General features: G+C 49.8%; 2 protein-coding genes across 4 annotated transcripts in view; both read left to right on the top strand.

The window, feature by feature from the left end:
• Colec11 (collectin subfamily member 11) overlaps nt 1-6865 on the top strand; it is a 38998-nt gene extending 32133 nt beyond the window's left edge. For all 3 annotated transcript variants that reach the window (XM_052745768.1, XM_052745767.1, XM_052745769.1), the window contains exons 4-7: nt 1753-1824; nt 4668-4721; nt 5651-5746; nt 5942-6865. In XM_052745768.1, coding sequence (XP_052601728.1) covers nt 1753-1824; nt 4668-4721; nt 5651-5746; nt 5942-6333 — 614 coding nt within the window. In that variant the 3' untranslated portion in view covers nt 6334-6865. The remainder of the gene's footprint in view (nt 1-1752; nt 1825-4667; nt 4722-5650; nt 5747-5941) is intronic.
• A 4141-nt stretch (nt 6866-11006) lies between these two features.
• Nucleotides 11007-19179, top strand: part of Allc (allantoicase) — a 38808-nt gene continuing 30635 nt past the window's right edge. Inside the window, exon 1 of the mRNA XM_052745643.1 lies at nt 11007-11783. The gene's annotated coding sequence lies outside the window, so the exon portion shown is untranslated. The remainder of the gene's footprint in view (nt 11784-19179) is intronic.

The raw sequence follows: 19179 nt of genomic DNA on the forward strand, positions 1-19179 counted from the left end.
GATCACCTGTGCATGTGTGATGGTGAGGAGGGGGTGTGTGAAATCACCTGTGTATGTATGATGGTAAGGAGGGGTGTGTGAGATCACCTGTACACATGTGATGGTAAGGAGAGGGTGTGAGATCACCTGTGTATTATGTGATGGTGAGGAGGGGGTGTGAGATCACCTGTGTATTATGTGATGGTGAGGAGGGGTGTGACAGATCACCTGTGTATATGTGATGGTGAGGAGGGTGTGTGACAGATCACCTGTGCATGTGTGATGGTGAGGAGGGGTGTGACAGATCACCTGTGTATGTGTGATGGTGAGGAGGGGGTGTGAGATCACCTGTGTATTATGTGATGGTGAGGAGGGTGTGTGTCAGATCACCTGTGTATGTGTGATGGTGAGGAGGGTGTGTGACAGATCACCTGTGTATGTGTGATGGTGAGGAGGGTGTGTGACAGATCACCTGTGCATGTGTGATGGTGAGGAGGGGTGTGACAGATCACCTGTGTATTATGTGATGGTGAGGAGGGTGTGTGACAGATCACCTGTGCATGTGTGATGGTGAGGAGGGGTGTGACAGATCACCTGTGTATATGTGATGGTGAGGAGGGGTGTGACAGATCACCTGTGTATTATGTGATGGTGAGGAGGGTGTGTGACAGATCACCTGTGTATTATGTGATGGTGAGGAGGGTGTGTGACAGATCACCTGTGTATTATGTGATGGTGAGGAGGGGTGTGACAGATCACCTGTGTATATGTGATGGTGAGGAGGGTGTGTGACAGATCACCTGTGTATTATGTGATGGTGAGGAGGGTGTGTGACAGATCACCTGTGTATTATGTGATGGTGAGGAGGGGTGTGACAGATCACCTGTGTATATGTGATGGTGAGGAGGGTGTGTGACAGATCACCTGTGTATGTGTGATGGTGAGGAGGGGTGTGACAGATCACCTGTGTATTATGTGATGGTGAGGAGGGGTGTGACAGATCACCTGTGTATGTGTGATGGTGAGGAGGGTGTGTGACAGATCACCTGTGTATGTGTGATGGTGAGGAGGGTGTGTGAGATCACCTGTGTATTATGTGATGGTGAGGAGGGTGTGTGTCAGATCACCTGTGCATGTGTGATGGTGAGGAGGGTGTGTGTCAGATTACCTGTGCATGTGTGATGGTGAGGAGGGGTGTGACAGATCACCTGTGTATGTGTGATGGTGAGGAGGGGTGTGACAGATCACCTGTGTATGTGTGATGGTGAGGAGGGTGTGTGACAGATCACCTGTGCATGTGTGATGGTGAGGAGGGGTGTGACAGATCACCTGTGTATGTGTGATGGTGAGGAGGGGTGTGTCAGATCACCTGTGTATGTGTGATGGTGAGGAGGGGTGTGACAGATCACCTGTACACATGTGATGGTGAGGAGGGGTGTGTCAGATCACCTGTGCATGTGTGATGATGATGGGGGGGGTGACAGATCACCTGTGTATGTGTGATGGTGAGGAGGGGGTGTGACAGATCACCTGTGCATGTGTGATGGTGAGGAGGGTGTGTGACAGATCACCTGTGCATGTGTGATGATGATGGGGGGGGGGTGACAGATCACCTGTGTATGTGTGATGGTGAGGAGGGTGTGTGACAGATCACCTGTGCATGTGTGATGGTGAGGAGGGGTGTGTCAGATCACCTGTGCATGTGTGATGATGATGGGGGGGGTGACAGATCACCTGTGCATCAATCAATTTTGGCTTTATTATTTTCTACAGGAGACATCGGGGACAAAGGACAGAAAGGCACTGTGGGCCGCCATGGAAAAATTGGTCCCATTGGCGCTAAAGGTATTGGTGACACATTTCTTGCCCTACATTCCCCGATAGGCTCGGAACAGCTGCTGCCTGGGCCACTTTGCCTGGAGCTCTTGTTTTCATGTGCCACTCTGATAAACTCTGCTGCAGGATTCTCACTACGGGGATACCGAAGGAGATGCGCCTCTGTGAGCATCAGGGTGGGTGGCATCACGCCAGCCTGCAGCACTTAACGAGCATTTAACCTCCTGGATGCAGGGTCCAGAGCCCGGGTCCTCAGCACCCCTTCCTTATTAACAAGCGTGATGAAATGATGAGGGACTCGTGTGGTCAGGATGGGTTGTGTCATGAATTACTGTGTCTTCACCCCCACCAGCTTCATCTTCCATCAGATGTGTTTGAGCACCCGGATCTTGTGGGGTGTGGGGAGGGGGATGATGGGGGGTGGGAACGGATGATACAGAGGTCATGTAGCTCTCTGCGTGATCTCACTGAAGTCTCCTGTGCTCCTGTGTGGGTTGGCCATGGGGGAGACTGAGCCTGGGTGGCCAGTGGCTGGCGAAGAGCTGAACTGGCAATCAGAGGCAAGGGGGGAATTTGGCTGTGGTCTCCCCAGCTGTCTCCTGGGTTCGTATACTGGAGCAGGTTGACTTGGCCCGGAGATGTCTTGGTTCGAAGTCTGAGCTGTGACTTGGTCTGGGTTTGCTGCAGCCCTGTGCTGTTCTTGCAGAGAGAGACCATTGACCAGGAGTGTTGGGGAGGTGGACATTCTGCTTTGCTGTCTCTTCTCTGGGAAGAACCTGCTGTCAGACATCATCCTGATGGGCATGGGGTGCTGAGGGACATTCAGGCTACAAAACCTTCACAGAACGGCGATGAAGTATCGATCTCATAAAAGCTGCCATTTCAACTGTGCCAGCTGCACAGTTCAGTGGCGCCAACACATCCACAATGTGATGCAACCATGCCCGCTGTTTCCAAAAGCTTTTTATCGACCCACAGAGACACAGCACCATTAAGAAGTAACTCCCTCTCCTTCCCAGCCCCTGACAACCCGGAGTCTGTGTTTTGCCTCTATGAATTTGCCCATCCTATAAAACATCTAACAGGATTTGCCCTTTGTGGTGGTCTCCTTCCCTTTAGTACAATGCTCTCAGAATTCATCATGGAGCAGGTGTCAAAAGTCCCCCTTTTTAAGGCCAAATAGCACGTATTGCACAGATAAACCATGTTTTGTTTATCTAAGTATTGTGAAAATTCCTTCCCCGAGGAAACATAAATGGTGTCTACCTCTTCCTCCTAAAGTCCCAACAACAAACCAAAGTACTATTCCACCAAAGTTTGACCTAGAGAACAAATGGATTTATTGGGCTTACATACGGAACACGGATGAGGGATTACTTGCATAATTGTGGGGGACCCCAAAGCAGTGATATCAGAAAGTCACACTGCTGGCATCTCCCCTTCTATGGGAAATTAACCTTCCCTAGCATACATGCTCTGGTACCTTAGAGACTACAAGATTCCAAGGTCACATGCCATCAGGGCAGAACTTCGTTTAAACGGCTGGCAGGACTGGCTGAAATCTCAGGTAAGGGTTCAGTGACTCTCCGCATTCCCCTTCTCTGATGACAGCTGACAGTCGTGATCTGATGGCATCTTGCAAGTAGGCACAACTGTCATGATGAGAAGTGTGGATGCTCTGCTCCGAGGACTGAGTTATCCGCTACAGTCTCCCAGTCTGTGGGCACTCAGGCCATCTGTCCCCACTGGCTGCTGTGGCCAACGCTGTAATGAGCGAGGGGAAGACAGAAGGAATGCATATTCTTTTCTACACAGCATGTGTGCTGGGCAGCTCTCCAAGTCTCATGTGGAGACCAGGACCACCCTTATTTGGCTTTGATTATTCGATTGGCTTTGTCTCCAAGGCTGTCCTCTTGGGTCCTGGCCAGGCTGAGATTCTGGAGGTCTTCAAACACCTGACAGAGCACAGGGGGATGAGTTGGGCAGGGCTGCTTAAATGCTTCCCTCCTTATGTGAACAGACTGTCAATCTGCAGATGTGGAACTCAGTCCTTCATGGAGATGGTTCTGTCCTCTGAGCAAGAGGGACGATGCACTGGGGATTCTAAGATGACTGATGTAGACACACACCCACACCCACACCCACACACCCACACATCATGGCTTGATCTCACAGAGGCTGTCATTGTGTTCTATAATATATATATATTATAACATATATATATATATATATATATATATATACATACAGTGTGTGTGTGTGTGTGTGTGTGTGTGTGTGTGTGTGTGTGTGTGTGTGTGTGTGTTGAGATTGAAGGCAAGGGGTTAGGAGGCTGGGCAGGGTCCTGGTTCTGGACCTTCTGTGACACTACACTACCTGGAGCAGATTCAGAGGAACTAGGGTTACAGCTTGGGATTATCAAGCTGTCTGCACTTCCTGGATCAGGCTTTCCCTAAACTCACCCCACCTCCCATTTCGTGTTCATCCGGATGTTCCTGTTGAGCTGCCCTACTGTCATCTGCTCTGGGTGTTAAGTAATCTACACAATGTCGCCTGTAAAACATTCCCTGAAGGGCACTGTGTTCCCCAGAGCTGACTTCAAGTATGCCATTGGATGCTCCCCCAAAGCCCCCAGAATGCAAATGGCCATGTTTATAAACAGCCTGAAGAGCTGTCCGTAGAACATGATGATGGGGAGTGATGGGGTTGAACCCAGAGCCCCGTACATGCTGTACAACTCTACCACTGAACTATTTCCCAGCTCCAATAAATAAGATGTTTAACCTGACATTTTAATTCAAGTGGCATCTCCTTTCTGAACAGTAACTTTAATTTTTCTTTTTATCACCCAGGTGAAAAAGGAGACTCTGGTGACATTGGACCCCCTGGTCCCAGTGGAGAACCTGGTATGACAAACCATAAACCATGGGGCTGGAGTGATGGTCCAGAGGTTAAGAACACTGGCTGGTCTTCCAGGAGACCTGGGTTCAATTCCCAGCATCCACACAGGAACCACATAGCAGCTCACAATTTGTAACTACAGTTCTAAGAGACCAGAGCCCTCTTCTGGCCTCTGGGGTCACTGTAGACACACACATGGTGCACAGACATACATGTAGGCAAACACCCATATACATAAAATTAAACAATTATAAGTAATAATAACAAATTAAAAGAAAAAAAGAGCTACATGTGGCTGCATGAAGCCCTGGGCTCCAAAACTGGGAATGGTGGTGCACGCCTATAATCCTATCATCAGCCATCAGGTAAAGGCAGGGGGATCTGTTGTTCAAGCTCATCTTTGGCTACATAGCTGTGCTACATGGGATCCCATCTCAAAACAGACAACAAAACAACAAAAACAGCATAGTTAATGAGGGTAAGGTGCCCATGCTACCCTTGTGTACAACCCTAGTGAAACTCATTGGGGCACACAAATGCACACACACACACACACACACACACCAGCCTCACAAGAAGCTATCAGCTACTTGAGCTCCCTGCTTCCCTGCCCACTGCAGTTCCAGTTTGTGATTCTTAAATGTTTTCATTCGTGTGTATTAATTATGCACAATGGGCTTCACTGTGACATTGCCATACATGTCCATGATGTATCTTGATCATACTCATCCTGTTACCCTTCTCTTGTCCCCTCCTGCTCCTTCTAACTGGACCCCTTCCTCCTTCCAACACCATGTCCGTGTGTTGTGTGTATGTGCGCGCACGCGCATACGTGTGTGTGTGTGTGTGTGTGTGTGTGTGTGTGTGTGTGTGTGTGTGTATGTGCCCTTCTTTTCCAAAACCAGTCCCCTGTATAAAAGGCTGCTTCTTGCAGGCATCCCGTGTGAGTGCAGCCAGCTGAGGAAGGCTATTGGGGAGATGGACAACCAGGTCACTCAACTGACGACTGAGCTGAAATTCATAAAAAACGGTACGTAGGACTGAGGCCTTCCCTTCCCCTCTTCCTCCCTGGCCCCTTCTCCCCGAAGCTGGACAGCATGGGCTTCCGTTTGCTGCTTAGCGCCCACCGCTGCTGCCGTGCCGGTGGCCGTGGTGTGGTGGCGTGCATTGAGTTTGTTTATAGAAATGCAAGTGCTGGCCTTTCAGCGCTGCCCTCCCCCTGCAGCTGTTGCTGGTGTGCGTGAGACCGAGAGCAAGATCTACCTGCTGGTGAAGGAGGAGAAGCGGTACGCAGATGCGCAGCTGTCCTGCCAAGGCCGGGGAGGCACACTGAGCATGCCCAAGGACGAGGCAGCCAATGGCCTGATGGCTTCGTACCTGGCACAGGCCGGCCTGGCCCGTGTCTTCATAGGCATCAATGACCTGGAGAGAGAGGGCACCTTCGTGTACTCAGACCGCTCCCCCATGCAGACTTTCAACAAGTGGCGTAGCGGAGAACCCAACAATGCCTATGATGAGGAGGACTGTGTAGAGATGGTGGCCTCAGGGGGCTGGAACGATGTGGCCTGCCACATCACCATGTACTTCATGTGCGAGTTTGACAAGGAAAACTTGTGAGTGTTGGCAGGCCGCAGCTCAGGGGAGACAGCCCCCCGAACCCCATCTTTTATAGACACTCAGCCTTCCAGACGCCAGTGGCCACAAGCTACCCCCTGGCCATCAGTTACCATGTCTGCCCAGTTCCTTTCCGTAAGGAGGTTGGTTCTGAGCCTTGTTGACAGAAGGGCTGTTTGAACCGCAGGAGGGGGAACCCCTTGTTTCCCAGTGCTGTTCCGAATAGGCCAAGTTTTACCACCCTTGCCTGGCCAAGACACTCATTATGGAGTCACCACTCAGAAGGATGCAGTGAAGCTCTGGTCTTGGTCCAGCCACAAAGCGCTGTGAATGTGGCGGCAGTGGCCGTGGGGGCAGGAGTTGCCACCCACCTTTTAAACTACACAAGAAGCACCATTCGGTGGTGACCAGTGTTTCTATAAGTTACTCTAACACATAGGTGCCTTTCACTATTATCCACGTAGGAACACCTGCTGCTCTGCTTCAAACCCATACTCCAGGAACACAAATAAATCCTCAGAATTTTGCTGTGGGATGCGTGGTGCTCTCTGTTCTAGTTTGTTCAGTAGCTGTGTTATCTATTGCTGTGGGTTAAGCAAATCACCCTGAAATATAGTTAGTGACCTAGAGTATTTATTAGCATGAGGGGTCTGAAGGCCAGAGGGATTCATGCCAGGCTCAACAAGTCCGTCCCAGTGAGAACCTGGTTACTCGCCATGGTTCCACGCCTCTGAGGCCATATGGAATGCAGAGCCTTGGTTTCTCACTGCCTGGCGGGGTGCAGACGTCACCACAGTTCTTGCTAATGGAAGGTCCCTCTAAGGTACAGATCAAATGCGGCAGTAGCTTCATCAGAGAAGTTGGGGAGAGGCCTGAGGGAGCCCCAGAGACCAAAGCCACATCCTTCCTAACCTGGCCTTGGGTCCACAGTCCTCAGTGTTGGCTGTGTTCTCCTTTTTAGGGCTATCACTAGCTCCAGCCTACACACAGAACACTAGGGACTGGAGCTCAGGGGAGCTTGCAGTAACAACCTTCACTTTCCCCTTTCTGTATGTCAGAATCTTTGGTAAAAAGGAATTAACTCTTTACTTCCCAAATAAAATACATCATCACATGCAACCCCACTTGGGACCAGGAAAAGAATGAGGTATGGTGACAGCACCCTGGGCCGCTTGGTATTCCTGTGTGTCTTTCTAGGAAGGTCCTGACTGCCTTAGGCTGTGGATAATTTTTCTTTCACTGATGTGTGTAGGTTCATGGGGGGGGGGAGCTCCATGAAACCACACCCCAGAGCCTTACACAGTCTTTACCCCCAGCTTTAGACTGCTCCATGAAGGCTGTTTGCATAGTGAGCTAATCTGGAAGATGAAATTGGTGTCTCCCCAGGTATCCTACCCTGGATTCAGCCTCAGAAGAAAGATGGTGGGTGGGATGCTGGGGGGCTGGTGAACAGGTGTTCCCACTGTACAGTGTCTCAAAGGAGGTGTCTGTCTTGGGAGGCAAGGGTAGGTGTTTCTTGTTCCAGTGGATCCAGGTCCCTCGAGTCAAGCCTCCTGTGTGTTATCTGCTGGGATAATGTGTCACATGTCCCCTGTAGGGATGATGTTCCTGTGAACAATGAACTCCTTGTCTCCAGGAGTCTTGTGGCTCCCATCAGCATCCATGAACCTGGGTAGCTGACATGGTGGTTTTGGAAGGGGATGCTTCAGACTCTCACAGTTCTTGACGTAAGTTTTTTGAAACTTCCTTGGAAGCTTATTCAGGCACCACGATGTTGCACAGCGCTGTCCTCTGAGCAGAACAAAACTACATCTTCATAAAGCTAGTGTCTGATTGCAAAAGCACAACTCCAGCTGGGCTGGTCGACGGTTGACATGCCCTCATAGCAAGAGGGGGTGTGGAGAGTCATTGGCCTGAGCATCCAGCCACCGTGTCTGTCCGGTTGTAGCAATTCTGTTCTAACTACAGGTGGTCTTGGGGTCTCAGGGAGGAGCTAGATTATGTGGGCTGGGAAAGGACTAGGAGAAGAGGGCTCCATCATCCATGCTGGGTGCACATCTTCCTGTAGGGCTGTTTTAGGGTCACCTACACTCTTGCACAAAGGAGGGTGTCCTGCATCAGACATGTGAGCCATGCTGGCATCTCCCTGCTCTTCAGTAGCCTCTGCCTGCCCATGAAGTATCTCTCTTGTCCACCTATCCTGGAGGTGAGGGTGGAGCCTGGGGGGTCCTTCAGAGAGAGAAAGAATGTTGCCCAAAGAAGTGGGCGGAGAGTCACCAGGGAAGTCTGCCTAGCCTAGTTCTCAGTGCCCCGTGGGCTGCCTGGAGAGTCCTTCTCATCCCCACACCGTGGGGATCTATGCTGCCCCTCTCTTCCCTCCACCCCTTCCCCTCTCCAGCAATGGCCCCCCTGTCCTCCAGTCGTGAACTTGCACAAGCATCTGTGTGCTCACAGCAGCTGGCCCAGACACATCCCAAGCTGAGATGAGCTCTTACACACGGCGGGGACTTGAGTCACCTAAACTCCTTAGGCCTAGGATTCCTCATTCAAGGGCTTGATGAGGACTCCATAGGACAGTGCGGGTGGAGTACCTGACACGACTAAGTACTGAGTACTTACCACCAAGGACATGTGGAGCACCCACTGAGAGGCAGTGGTTTTTGATAACCTAGTACAGTCTTGCCCCAGCCATGGGGTACTCAGCATCGTCTAGAATAGCAGTTCTCAACCTGTGGGTTGCGACCCCCATGGCGTCACATATCAGATATCCTTGTATATCAGATATTTACATGACGATTCATAACAGTAGCAAAAATTACAGGTATGAAGTAGTAACGAAATAAATTTATGGTTGGGGGTCAGCACAACATAAGGGGACTGTATTAAAGGGTCGCAGCATTAGGAAGGTTGAGAATCACTGGTCTAGGATGTGTTCCATCAGGGTTTGGAACGGAGGGTGGACCAGAGCTCTGTTCTGCACACTGCCTCCCACACCCCATGGGACGTTAGAAGCGCCAGGCGCCTTGTGGTTTCTTCTGTTAAGCTTCATTTAGGCAAATCTGTGTTAATATAAAACATGGGCGATGGCATATCTAGCCATTATTTGCACCTGGTTACGGACATTTCCATGACGATGACTGTTCTGAAGCAAATCAGATCGGGTACAAACACTGGCACAGAGCCAGACCTCTGTCCTGAATTCCCTTCCTGAGGCTCAGGAGGGGAACCTCGGTTCAGACCCGGGGTGGCCGGGGGGCGGGGCTGGGCTGCACAGCAGGGCTGTGGGCGGCTCAGGGCGAGAGCTGAGATTCATTAGGTGCCGCAGTGAGGGCGTGACCGAAAAAGCTGGCGTGGGTGTCCTCTTTAGAGCCCTCTGCGGAGCACAGGCTGAGATGGATGAGCGGAGAGACAGCCTGGGGGCCGTGGGTCAGGGGTGCCAATCCCACGGTGCCCACACTGCCACCCCAGTGGGGAAGATCGAGGCAGCCAGTGAGGTTTTGCTGGGGGAGTGCTCCCCGCACCTGCAAGGAATTCTCGGATCTCTCTCTCTTCTCTCTCTCTCTCTCTCTCTCCTCTCTCGTCTCTCTCCTCTCTCTCTCTCTCTCTCTCTCTCTCGTCTCTCTCTCTCTCTCTCTCTCTCTCTCTCTCTCTCTCTCTTTCTCACTCTCTCTCTCTCCATGTGTGTAAGAGAGTGGGAGAATGATAGGGGGCGAGGGCGAATCAGTAAGAAGACAGAGGGGAGAGAGAGGCAGAACAAAGGATGTCAGGGCGGTGGGGGAGGAGAACTCCAGCTCAGGATGGGAGACCAAGGCCATGGTGCCCTTCTTCAGAAAGCCGCTCCAGCCATACTCCCCTGTGTTTCCCCCACCCCTCAAGGGGGTCTGCACCTTGAAGTAACAGTGAACCCCCCCCCCCCCCCCCGGGGGCTGAAATCCTGGGAGAGATGGATGCAGGGGTATTTCTGCTCTGACAGGCTCAGCTCTATCAGTCATGTTCATGGGTCAGCCATTCACCTGGCTGTTCTAGCCTCTCCAGGCTTGGACCATCACTCTCCTCTCTGCCTACAAGTCACACAGTGACTTATGGCTGTTGTCTGAGAAGCCTGCCAGCAATCCCCTCCACTGTGTTCCCGCAGGCGGGAGGAAGCTGGGTTGCGTTACTGTTTTAGTTTGCTTCTCTGTAACTGTGGTTAACGCCCATGACCAAAGCCAACTTGAGAAGAAAGGGTTTATTTGGTTTACATGCCACAGTCCATCATGAGGGCAAGTCAGGGCTCAAGCAGGAACTGTGCTGTGGGATGGTCTTTCCGCACACTGTGAATATGTGTCGCTCTCATGGTTGATAAATAAAGCTGTTTTGGCCAATAACCAGGCAGAATAAGGTTAGGTGGGACAATCAAACTGGAGATGAAGAAGGGCAGAGTTAGGGCAGATGCCAGCCAGTCACTGAAGGAGCAACATGCCAGCAGACCAGCAGTACCATGGCCACATGACAATACATAGATTAATAGAAAATGGGTTAATTTAAATGTAAGAGCTAGCCGGTAAAAAGCCTGAGCCATCGGCCAAACATTATATAATTAATATTAAGCCTTGGAGTGATTATTTGGAAATGGCTACGGGTACCAGGTGAATCAGAAAAAAAGCCCTCCGTTTACAGAACCTGGAGGCAGGAACTGAAGCAGAGGCCACGGAGAGGTGCTGCTTTCTGGCTTGCTCCCCATAGCCTTGCTCTGCTTGCTTTCTGACACAAACCATGACCACGTTGCTCAGGGGTGGCACCACTTTCACAGTGGGCTGGCCCCTTCCACATCAATCAGGAATCAAGAAAATGCCCCCCACAGACTTGCCTACAGGCCAACCTGATGGAGGCAGTCCCTCAGTTGAGATCTCAGCTAACTCTAGCTTGGATCAAGTTGAAAACACAAACACAAACAACTAACTACAGAACAGGTCATCAGGCTCAACCCAACTCACTTTCAACAGACCTAATCAAAAGCTGGAGCTTCTTAAGCTGTTAAGTAGAAAAATCAGTTTGGAAAATTTACACAGAAATTGTTGGGAAGTCACAGGAACAAGTTCCAGTTGTGAAGGGAGCAAAGCCCGTGAATCACATTGCAAAGGCGCCCTCTGAGACTGTGGCTGTGGATGCTATTGCCAGGCTGCTGAGGCTGTTGCCATGGAAGCTGGCTGACTGATGTGCCTGTACATCACTTCCTTTCCATACAGAGCCTGCAGGCAAATCTGTCTGTCTGGGTACCTGAGGTCAGGGCCACGTTTGATGTCTACACAGGTTGTGCATTGCACAAATCCCAAAAAGTGACAGCCTGCATGCATCTGTGCTCTGGAGACAAGGGGTCTTGGGAAAGCATGCAGGAAGAGTCACACAGCACTGGGCCCTCTTGGGGTCTGGTTGCTTACCTTGGCTTTGCATCCCAGTCGTGCTGGATGTGGGTGAGTAACACGTGCAGAATGGAAGACTTCTAAGACAGTCAGAGGAAGGGGTGGTTCCTAGAATTGCTTAGCCACAGGAACAGGATCCAGGAAATCACTAGCCTCTCACAGCTGGCCCCAGAAGGATAGTGGTGGATATCACCTGAGCACTGACCCCATGCTCACTCTAGGGCAGTGAAGTCTGCAGTCTGCTAGAAGAGGACTGTCAGCTGGTGCCTCCATAGAGGGGCAGGTGACAGGTTGTTAATTTGAAGAGTAGACCTTGGCCAGCATGTGACCCACCCTGTGAGAGGGTTGCATCCTCCAGCCAGTGCTGTGCGGCTATTGGGAGGAGCCTGCCCAAGGTCCCCTGCTCCCCCCATGCAGGCAGCTGAACCTTTGCCACCTGGAAAGTGGGAGACCATAGAGGGGACACTATGACTGTTCCGTGACCTCTCTAGTCTGGCTCCAGAAATCCTTGTATCAGAGTGTGAGTGTCTTATGGGGCTCCAGGAATAGCCTGCTTGCCTGGGGCCAGTCCTCTGGGATCATCACTCCACCTGCTTTTTTTCTTATTTACTCCCTACAGATGGAAGAGGGTGGAGACATGACCATTGGCTACATGTGGCCGCTAACATGAAGCTCAGCTCCAGAGACAGGACTTGAATTAATTCCCTTTAACTTTAATTGAACTATATTTAATTTTAGATAGCTATTCAATTTTAAGTGCCCAGTGGCTACCCCCATTGAGTAGCTCTAGAACCTATTCCAAAGTGTGGTCTCCAGCCAGCATCTGTGCTGCCTTGGAGCTTATTGTACAGGAAGCCATCATTTGAATGCACATTTGACTGTAGGATTCAGCTCTGGTGTGCATTATAGAGCTCTGGTGGCCTTCTCTAGCTCTGAGCATTCTTCATGATATTCTGCATGCCAGGGGCTCAGGCTTGGTGAAACCAAAGGATAAAAATGGGTCTTGCTGTTCTATGTATTATGCAGTTCAGAGATGTATTTGAGGCTTTGAGTGAAAGACACTTCAGCTGCTAACTACATGTGATGGTCAATATCGACAGAGAAAAGTACATCACGAGTACGTCTGTGAAAGCATTTCCAGGGAGAGTTGACTAAGGAGGAGACCCACTCTGAGTGTGGAAGACACCATCTAATAAGATGAGGGCCTACATGGAATGAAAGGGGAAAAGGAAAAGGCCCATGACTACGGGCATACTCTCTCTGTCCTGCTTTGCCATGCCTTCCCCCATGATGGACTAACACTTCTGAAGTTCTGACTCAATGTAAATACTTTTTTTTTTTTTTTTTTTTTTTATAGATTTATTTATTTATTATGTATAGTATTCTGCCTGCATGTAAGCCTGCACACCAGAAGAGGGCACCAGATCTCATTATAGATGGTTGTGAGCCACCATGTGGTTGCTGGGAATTGAACTCAGGACCTCTGGAAGAGCAGTTAGTGCTCTTAACCTCTGAGCCATCTCTCCAGTCCCAATGTAAATACTTTTATTCTGGTTGTCCAATCCAGTTTTTGGTCGCAGTGATTTTAAGCTGACTAGATAACAGGTACCTGGAGAATGATGTCATATTAGATAATTTATTAAAATACAGTCTGTAGCATAAACGCTGAAGCTTCCATGAATTCCACCTGCAAAGGGAGACAGCAGCCCGAGGAACCTGAAGGCCATAGGAGGAGCAGAGTGTGGGCAGATTCCTGCAAAGACACTGGCCCGGACACTTTCACGTGTTTTTGTATCTTCAAAGTAATTGTGATGGTTTATTTTGTCAACTTGACAGTCTACAATCACCCAGGGAGCTGGTTTCACTGAAGGAATGTTTACAACAGGATGTCCCCTGAGCATGTCTCTGGGGGGGATTGTCTTGATTGCCTTAGTTGTTCTGAGAAAGCCTACTCACTCTAAGTGTGGGCAGCACCTGCTGATAGCAGCCCAGGTAAGGATGTGAAGAAATGAAGCTTAGCTCTTTTGCTGGCTCAGCCTTCATTCCTGTTGGCAAATTCATCTGCCTTTTGCTGCTGCTGCTGCTGTCACGGATAGTTGAATCAGCTTCTTCAGGCTTCCAACTCTCCATGAACCCTCCAGGCCTTCAGTGCCAGAGAGGGACTGCTGAGTCACCCAGCCTCATGGACTGAGCAACTGCCTCTCTGGTGTGAGACAGCCATTATTGGACTACCCAGACCGTATCATGTAAGCCAATCTAATAAGTCCCCTTTTAATATATATTCATCCCATTGGTTCTGTTCCTCTAGAGAACTCCAACTGATGCAGATTGGGTGTAGGTGTGGGGAAGGGCAGATTGGTCCCTGAAAAGGAAGTCAAGGAAGGGAAGGAGGGCTTATGGGATGGAATATTCTGGGATATAGCTGGTTCCTGAATCTTCAGAGGTTCTTGTTCCTCTCTCACAGTTTTTAGCCTGCAGGGGTTTGGGGGAGACTGAGCAGCCATCCAGGTACCTTCCTCTATCAATGAATCCTCTCTGGATAGTGGGCTCTAGGAAGGACACACTGAGCCAGGCTGCATGAGGCAAGACAGACCACCATGTGGATGTTCTTCTCAAAGGTCCATGCAGTTCTTCACGTCACAGTAAAATTTTGTGTACATGCACATTTTCTTGAGCAATGGGTCATTGGTTTATAACAAATTCCCTCTACAGCCCGTCTTTTCTGGCATGTCAAGGGCCATTGCAGGGTGTACTCATATTTGCCAAATAAACAAACAAATGCCTTGAAAAATTACAATGTAAATTCAAGGCTGCAGCTGGGTGAGAAGGTGAGGATTTCAGACGTCAGGGTTTGAGTGGGGTAGGATTACACATGCAGAAGCGAACAGGCCTGATCCAGCCATCATCCCTTGGTTTCACCAGGGACAGGCTGCTCTCTCAGCTCTGTTTCCCATAGCCCTTGTGACATCACACAGGATCGCCTTCTGGAAGGTTCTCTCTGGCCTCTGTGAATTCTTTTGTTGCTGGTGTTAGCAGTTCGCGGCACTGGATTGTGGGGAGCGTGAAATCCAATCCTGAACACTGGGATCTGGACTCTTGGGTGAGATTGGAGAGTTGTTTGTCATGTTGAATATTTTGTTATGTCTAATGTTGGCATTGCCAAGGGAATGAGGTGGGAGAAGGGATAAAGTTGGGTCTCCAGACCCTTGATAGGGGCAAATAGGGAGATGGCTCTTGGTACTATTATCAGCACATAGTCCCAGGGCCCAGCTGGGAGGTGCTGAGGGAGACTTCATATTCTGGCTCTGGTCTTTGTTCTGCTGGAGCTTAAGTCATGTGACTTTTGTCTTTAAAACATCTAAACATGGGCCAGCCCTGGTGTGGTGCACACCTTTAATTACAGCCCTCGTGAGGCAGAGGCAGGTGGATCTCTGTGAGTTCATGGCCAACTAGTCTGCAAAGTGAGATCCAGGCCAGCCAGAGCTACACAGTGGGACTCTGTCACCACCACCACCACCACCACCACCACCACAACCATCTCAATGCCAAGCTCATATTGACCCCAGGGTCCCCATCTGAATACTTGTCCCAGCTCACCATACTCTTTTAAGAGATTGTGTAACCTTGGGATGTAGGCTTAGGTGGTGGATGCAGGACTGTATCAAAGAGATTTGAGGGCTGTAACCAGGTACTTCTGTTTGCTGCTGGGAGCTTCTACATGCTCTCCATGACATGGGCCATCACCAAACATCCTTTCTCCACCATAAAGGACTAAAATCTCCTGAAATCGAGAGACAAAATACACCTTTCCTCTATGAAGGCTCTTCTGTGGGGTCGTGAAACTCACTAACACACACTTGAACTCAGAGCAGAGACAAACGCTCACCATGGAGTGCAGACTGGCCTTGAACTCATGAATCTCTTGCTTCAGCCTGCCGAGTGTTGGGGTCACAGGTGCATACCACCACACCTTCACGGCCCTGCTGGTCCATGGCCAGAAGTCTCCTCTGTCAGCTGTGGCTTCCTGAGCTCTGCCTCAGGTCTTCCAAGCTTTTTCTCAAATGAACAGTGTGCTTCTTCGGGTCATTCCAAAGTTTATACTTCTGGCCTAAGCTTCCCTGGGACTTAATAGTAATTCCCCTGGATTCTTTTTTTTAATGGGATGATTCTAAGGCCAGTACAGCATCCTCTACTTTTGGGGGACAGTCCCTCCCCGGCTTCTCAGGCCCACCTGTGTAGCATGCTCTGCCTGTGACACTTCACTCAGCAGAAGGACTGCCTTAGTCTCTGGACTGTGTCTTACTCCTGAAGGCTGAGGGTGAGGCTGAGGGATTTCCAGGGCTAACTTCAGTGTACCACTGGGCATAGGAGTGGCTGCTGCCTGGTCTCAGTGACAGCATTGTGTTTAAACAGATGCCAGGGAGGTCAGTGACAGAGTTGGAAGCAGACTCACTGTGGCCTACCATTTGGGACTTCCCTGAGAGAGGTGGAAGAGAGGAGGGTGGGTATTTGGAAGGGCTGGAGGAACTGTAGATGTGTCTGGATCCTTTTCTTTCTCTCTTGGACCTTAGCTGATTCCTTTATTCATTCTTTGGTGTGTGTGTGTGTGTGTGTGTGTGTGTGTGTGTGTGTGTGTGTGTGTGTGTGTATGCATGTGAATGAGCATGTATATGTGTCTGTGTGAGAGAATGTGTGTGTTTATGTGAGTATGTGTGCACGCAGGTATGTGTGTGAATGTGTGTTTTTGTGTTGGTGCATGTGTGTGTGTGTGTGAATGTATGTGTGTGAATATGTGTATTATCTACTTGAGCAAGAGCAACTTACAAGTGGCTACACTGAGGAATACACTCCCCCTCCTCTGGCAACTGTTATAACTTAACCATCTCCTCGAGGAAAGGTGGGTGACCTGGGCCAGCAGATCATTCTTCATTGGCAGGTTCCAAGGGAGAGGACCAGGAGATCAGAAGGTAGAGAGACAGATGAGTGTGGGATCAGGAGGCCTTGCGCAAGCTGTGTCTAATCATGTCAAGCAAGCTTGTTAAGATAGGCAACATCTTGTGCACTATTTTCCAGGGAGAAATGGGGCAGAGTCTGGAGAAACTGTCATACAGTGGAACCAACTCAACAGGACAATAATCAAACAATGTTGCACAAGTGAAACGTGGGTTATCTCTTGAACATCACAGACAGAGCACTCAGCAGCCTTGGGACTGATATCACAGCCCCGTACAGCGGGAAGAGCTGGTCTTCAGGGCCTAAAGCAACGTCTCCCCTAAGGCCCTGTCCCCAGGCTACACGGACTGTGTTCCTTGTCAAAATATCAGGGCCTCAGGGAAAGCCTTGGATCAGCCAGCCCCCAACAGGGGGGAGGGACTGTGCTCCCCTGAAAGGGAAGATCTGGTGCTTTCTCTGGGGTCCAGGCACAGAAGGGCTCCAGTGCTCCTAAGACAAACACGGAAAATAGGACTTTTTGGCTGAGGGAGCTGACAAGGTTTGGTATCTCTCGCAGCATCCTGGAGCTCTGCATGTTTGCAGGTGTTTTCTTTGGTAACAGCTCTTTTTGGTTGAGAAATCCGAGTGAGTGTTATTCAGGGTGTTTGTCACAAGTCCCTGATGTCTTTTTTTTTTTTAAATGCTGTTTTTTTTTCTTCTTTCTCCTTTTAGTGTTCTGTACAGACAGAGGCAAAAGAAAATGAAACATAAGTGTGAAAAGTCTTTAAGTCTCTGTTTTTTTCTTTTCCAAGGCAGGGTCTCTCTGTGTAGCCACCCTAGCTGTCCTAGTACTAGCTCTGTAGACCAGGCTGGCCTCAAACTCATAGAGATCTGCCTATTTCTGCCCACCCCCGCCAGTGTTGGGACTAAAGGCGTGTGCCACCACACCCTCTGACTTTTATTATTTTTTATTTGATGTACTTGGGATTAGATCCAGTCTCCCCAACTATATTTACCCAGCCCACAGGGATTTTTTTCCCTATGTCTTATTTGAATGTCAATTGAAAACTAAACCAACTTGCTGGGCGGTGGTGTTGTAAGCCTTTAATCCCAGAACTTGGGAGGCATAGGCAGGCAGATCTCTGTGAGTTCGAGGCCAGCCTGGTCTACAGAGTGAGTTCCAGGACAGGTACCAAAACTACATGGAGAAACCCTGTCTCGAAAAAACCAAGAAAAAAAAAAATAAACCAACCACTATGAAATCAGTCCAATATCATAAGAGAGAACAACAAAAAAGAAAAAAATATTTCATAAAAAGCAAATATCCAACTTTGAAAAGAATAGCGTCCTTGCTGCCTCTCATCTTTTCCTTCTGTGTATTTACGTGTAGCATGTTTACTAGAATAGACATATCCCTGTACTGAGTCTTCCACTGCCCATTCACGTGTTCTCCCATCTGTTTTCAGTGTTATATTCATGTAGCCATCCAGGCAGGCCAGGACCCATCGACAATCCATGTCAGAACTTAAGCACATCCAGGTAGGTTCAGCCATTGCTCTGCTCCTCTTGTCAGAGACTGGGTTAGCCGTTTTCACTAGGAGGATTTTGGTGGAGGGACTGAAGTCCTGGCTCTTAGCTGGCCACCAACAGGAGCTAGTCTGGCCTTCATAGATCTCTGTAGGGCTTTTGCACATGGACCTTGTCCCTCTGAGCCGATCAGGACAATAGGGTCCTTCTTTCTTCTTAGGTATGACTCAGAGCCTTAATTCTCAGAACCAGCATCCTTAATCACACGTGCGACTCCCCTCTGCCCTGTCAGGAGGCACAGTGAAGGCAGCGGGGTCAGGGAGTGGACCCCACAGATGTCCCATTTGTCCACTATCATGGACACTTGGTGCAAACTCCAGGCACTGTCACACGCCACTTGTTGTCAAGTCCTCACGATGCTCCTGGCTTCCCGCTCTTCCCTCTGTGAAGTAGTTGGGAGGTGTGAGTGCAGATCTAATTCAGTTACCAGCTCACCCACTTAACAAGGAAAATACCCAGAACAGTATGAACAGACCCAAAGGCGAGGAGTGAAATGATGGCAGTCCCTCGCCTGCTGTCCCTGTCCCTCACCTCTCTTAGAAGCGATGCATTGGGTTTCTGCTGGGTGCCAGGACAATTTATTTCCACACCTTCCTCACTGTCCACATGACAGCTCCCAGTGAGCTTGAGAGCCCTATCCGCTCCCTGCCTGAACTTGGAAGGCAGGATGGTTTAATCCTCTACCACCTTCCTCGTTGCTCTGTGCAGGCTCCTGCGTATAGGAGGCCCGCATTAGATAAGATAGGAGCTACTGACTATTGGCAGGTTAGAGGCTGGAGACAGTGTCCTCTGCAGCAAGGCCCGGCGTGTGGCTAGAGGACAGTAGAGAGGAAGATTATTTTGGTGGCAATAACATGCAGACTGGCTGTGGCTTGGAGTGTGTGTGTGTGTGTGGCTCATGACTCTGTGGTGCGTTTTCTTCTCAGGT

Source organism: Peromyscus californicus, unplaced genomic scaffold, assembly GCF_007827085.1.
Source record: "Peromyscus californicus insignis strain IS unplaced genomic scaffold, ASM782708v3 Scaffold_1__1_contigs__length_55948999, whole genome shotgun sequence".
NCBI classification, from domain to species: domain Eukaryota; kingdom Metazoa; phylum Chordata; class Mammalia; order Rodentia; family Cricetidae; genus Peromyscus; species Peromyscus californicus.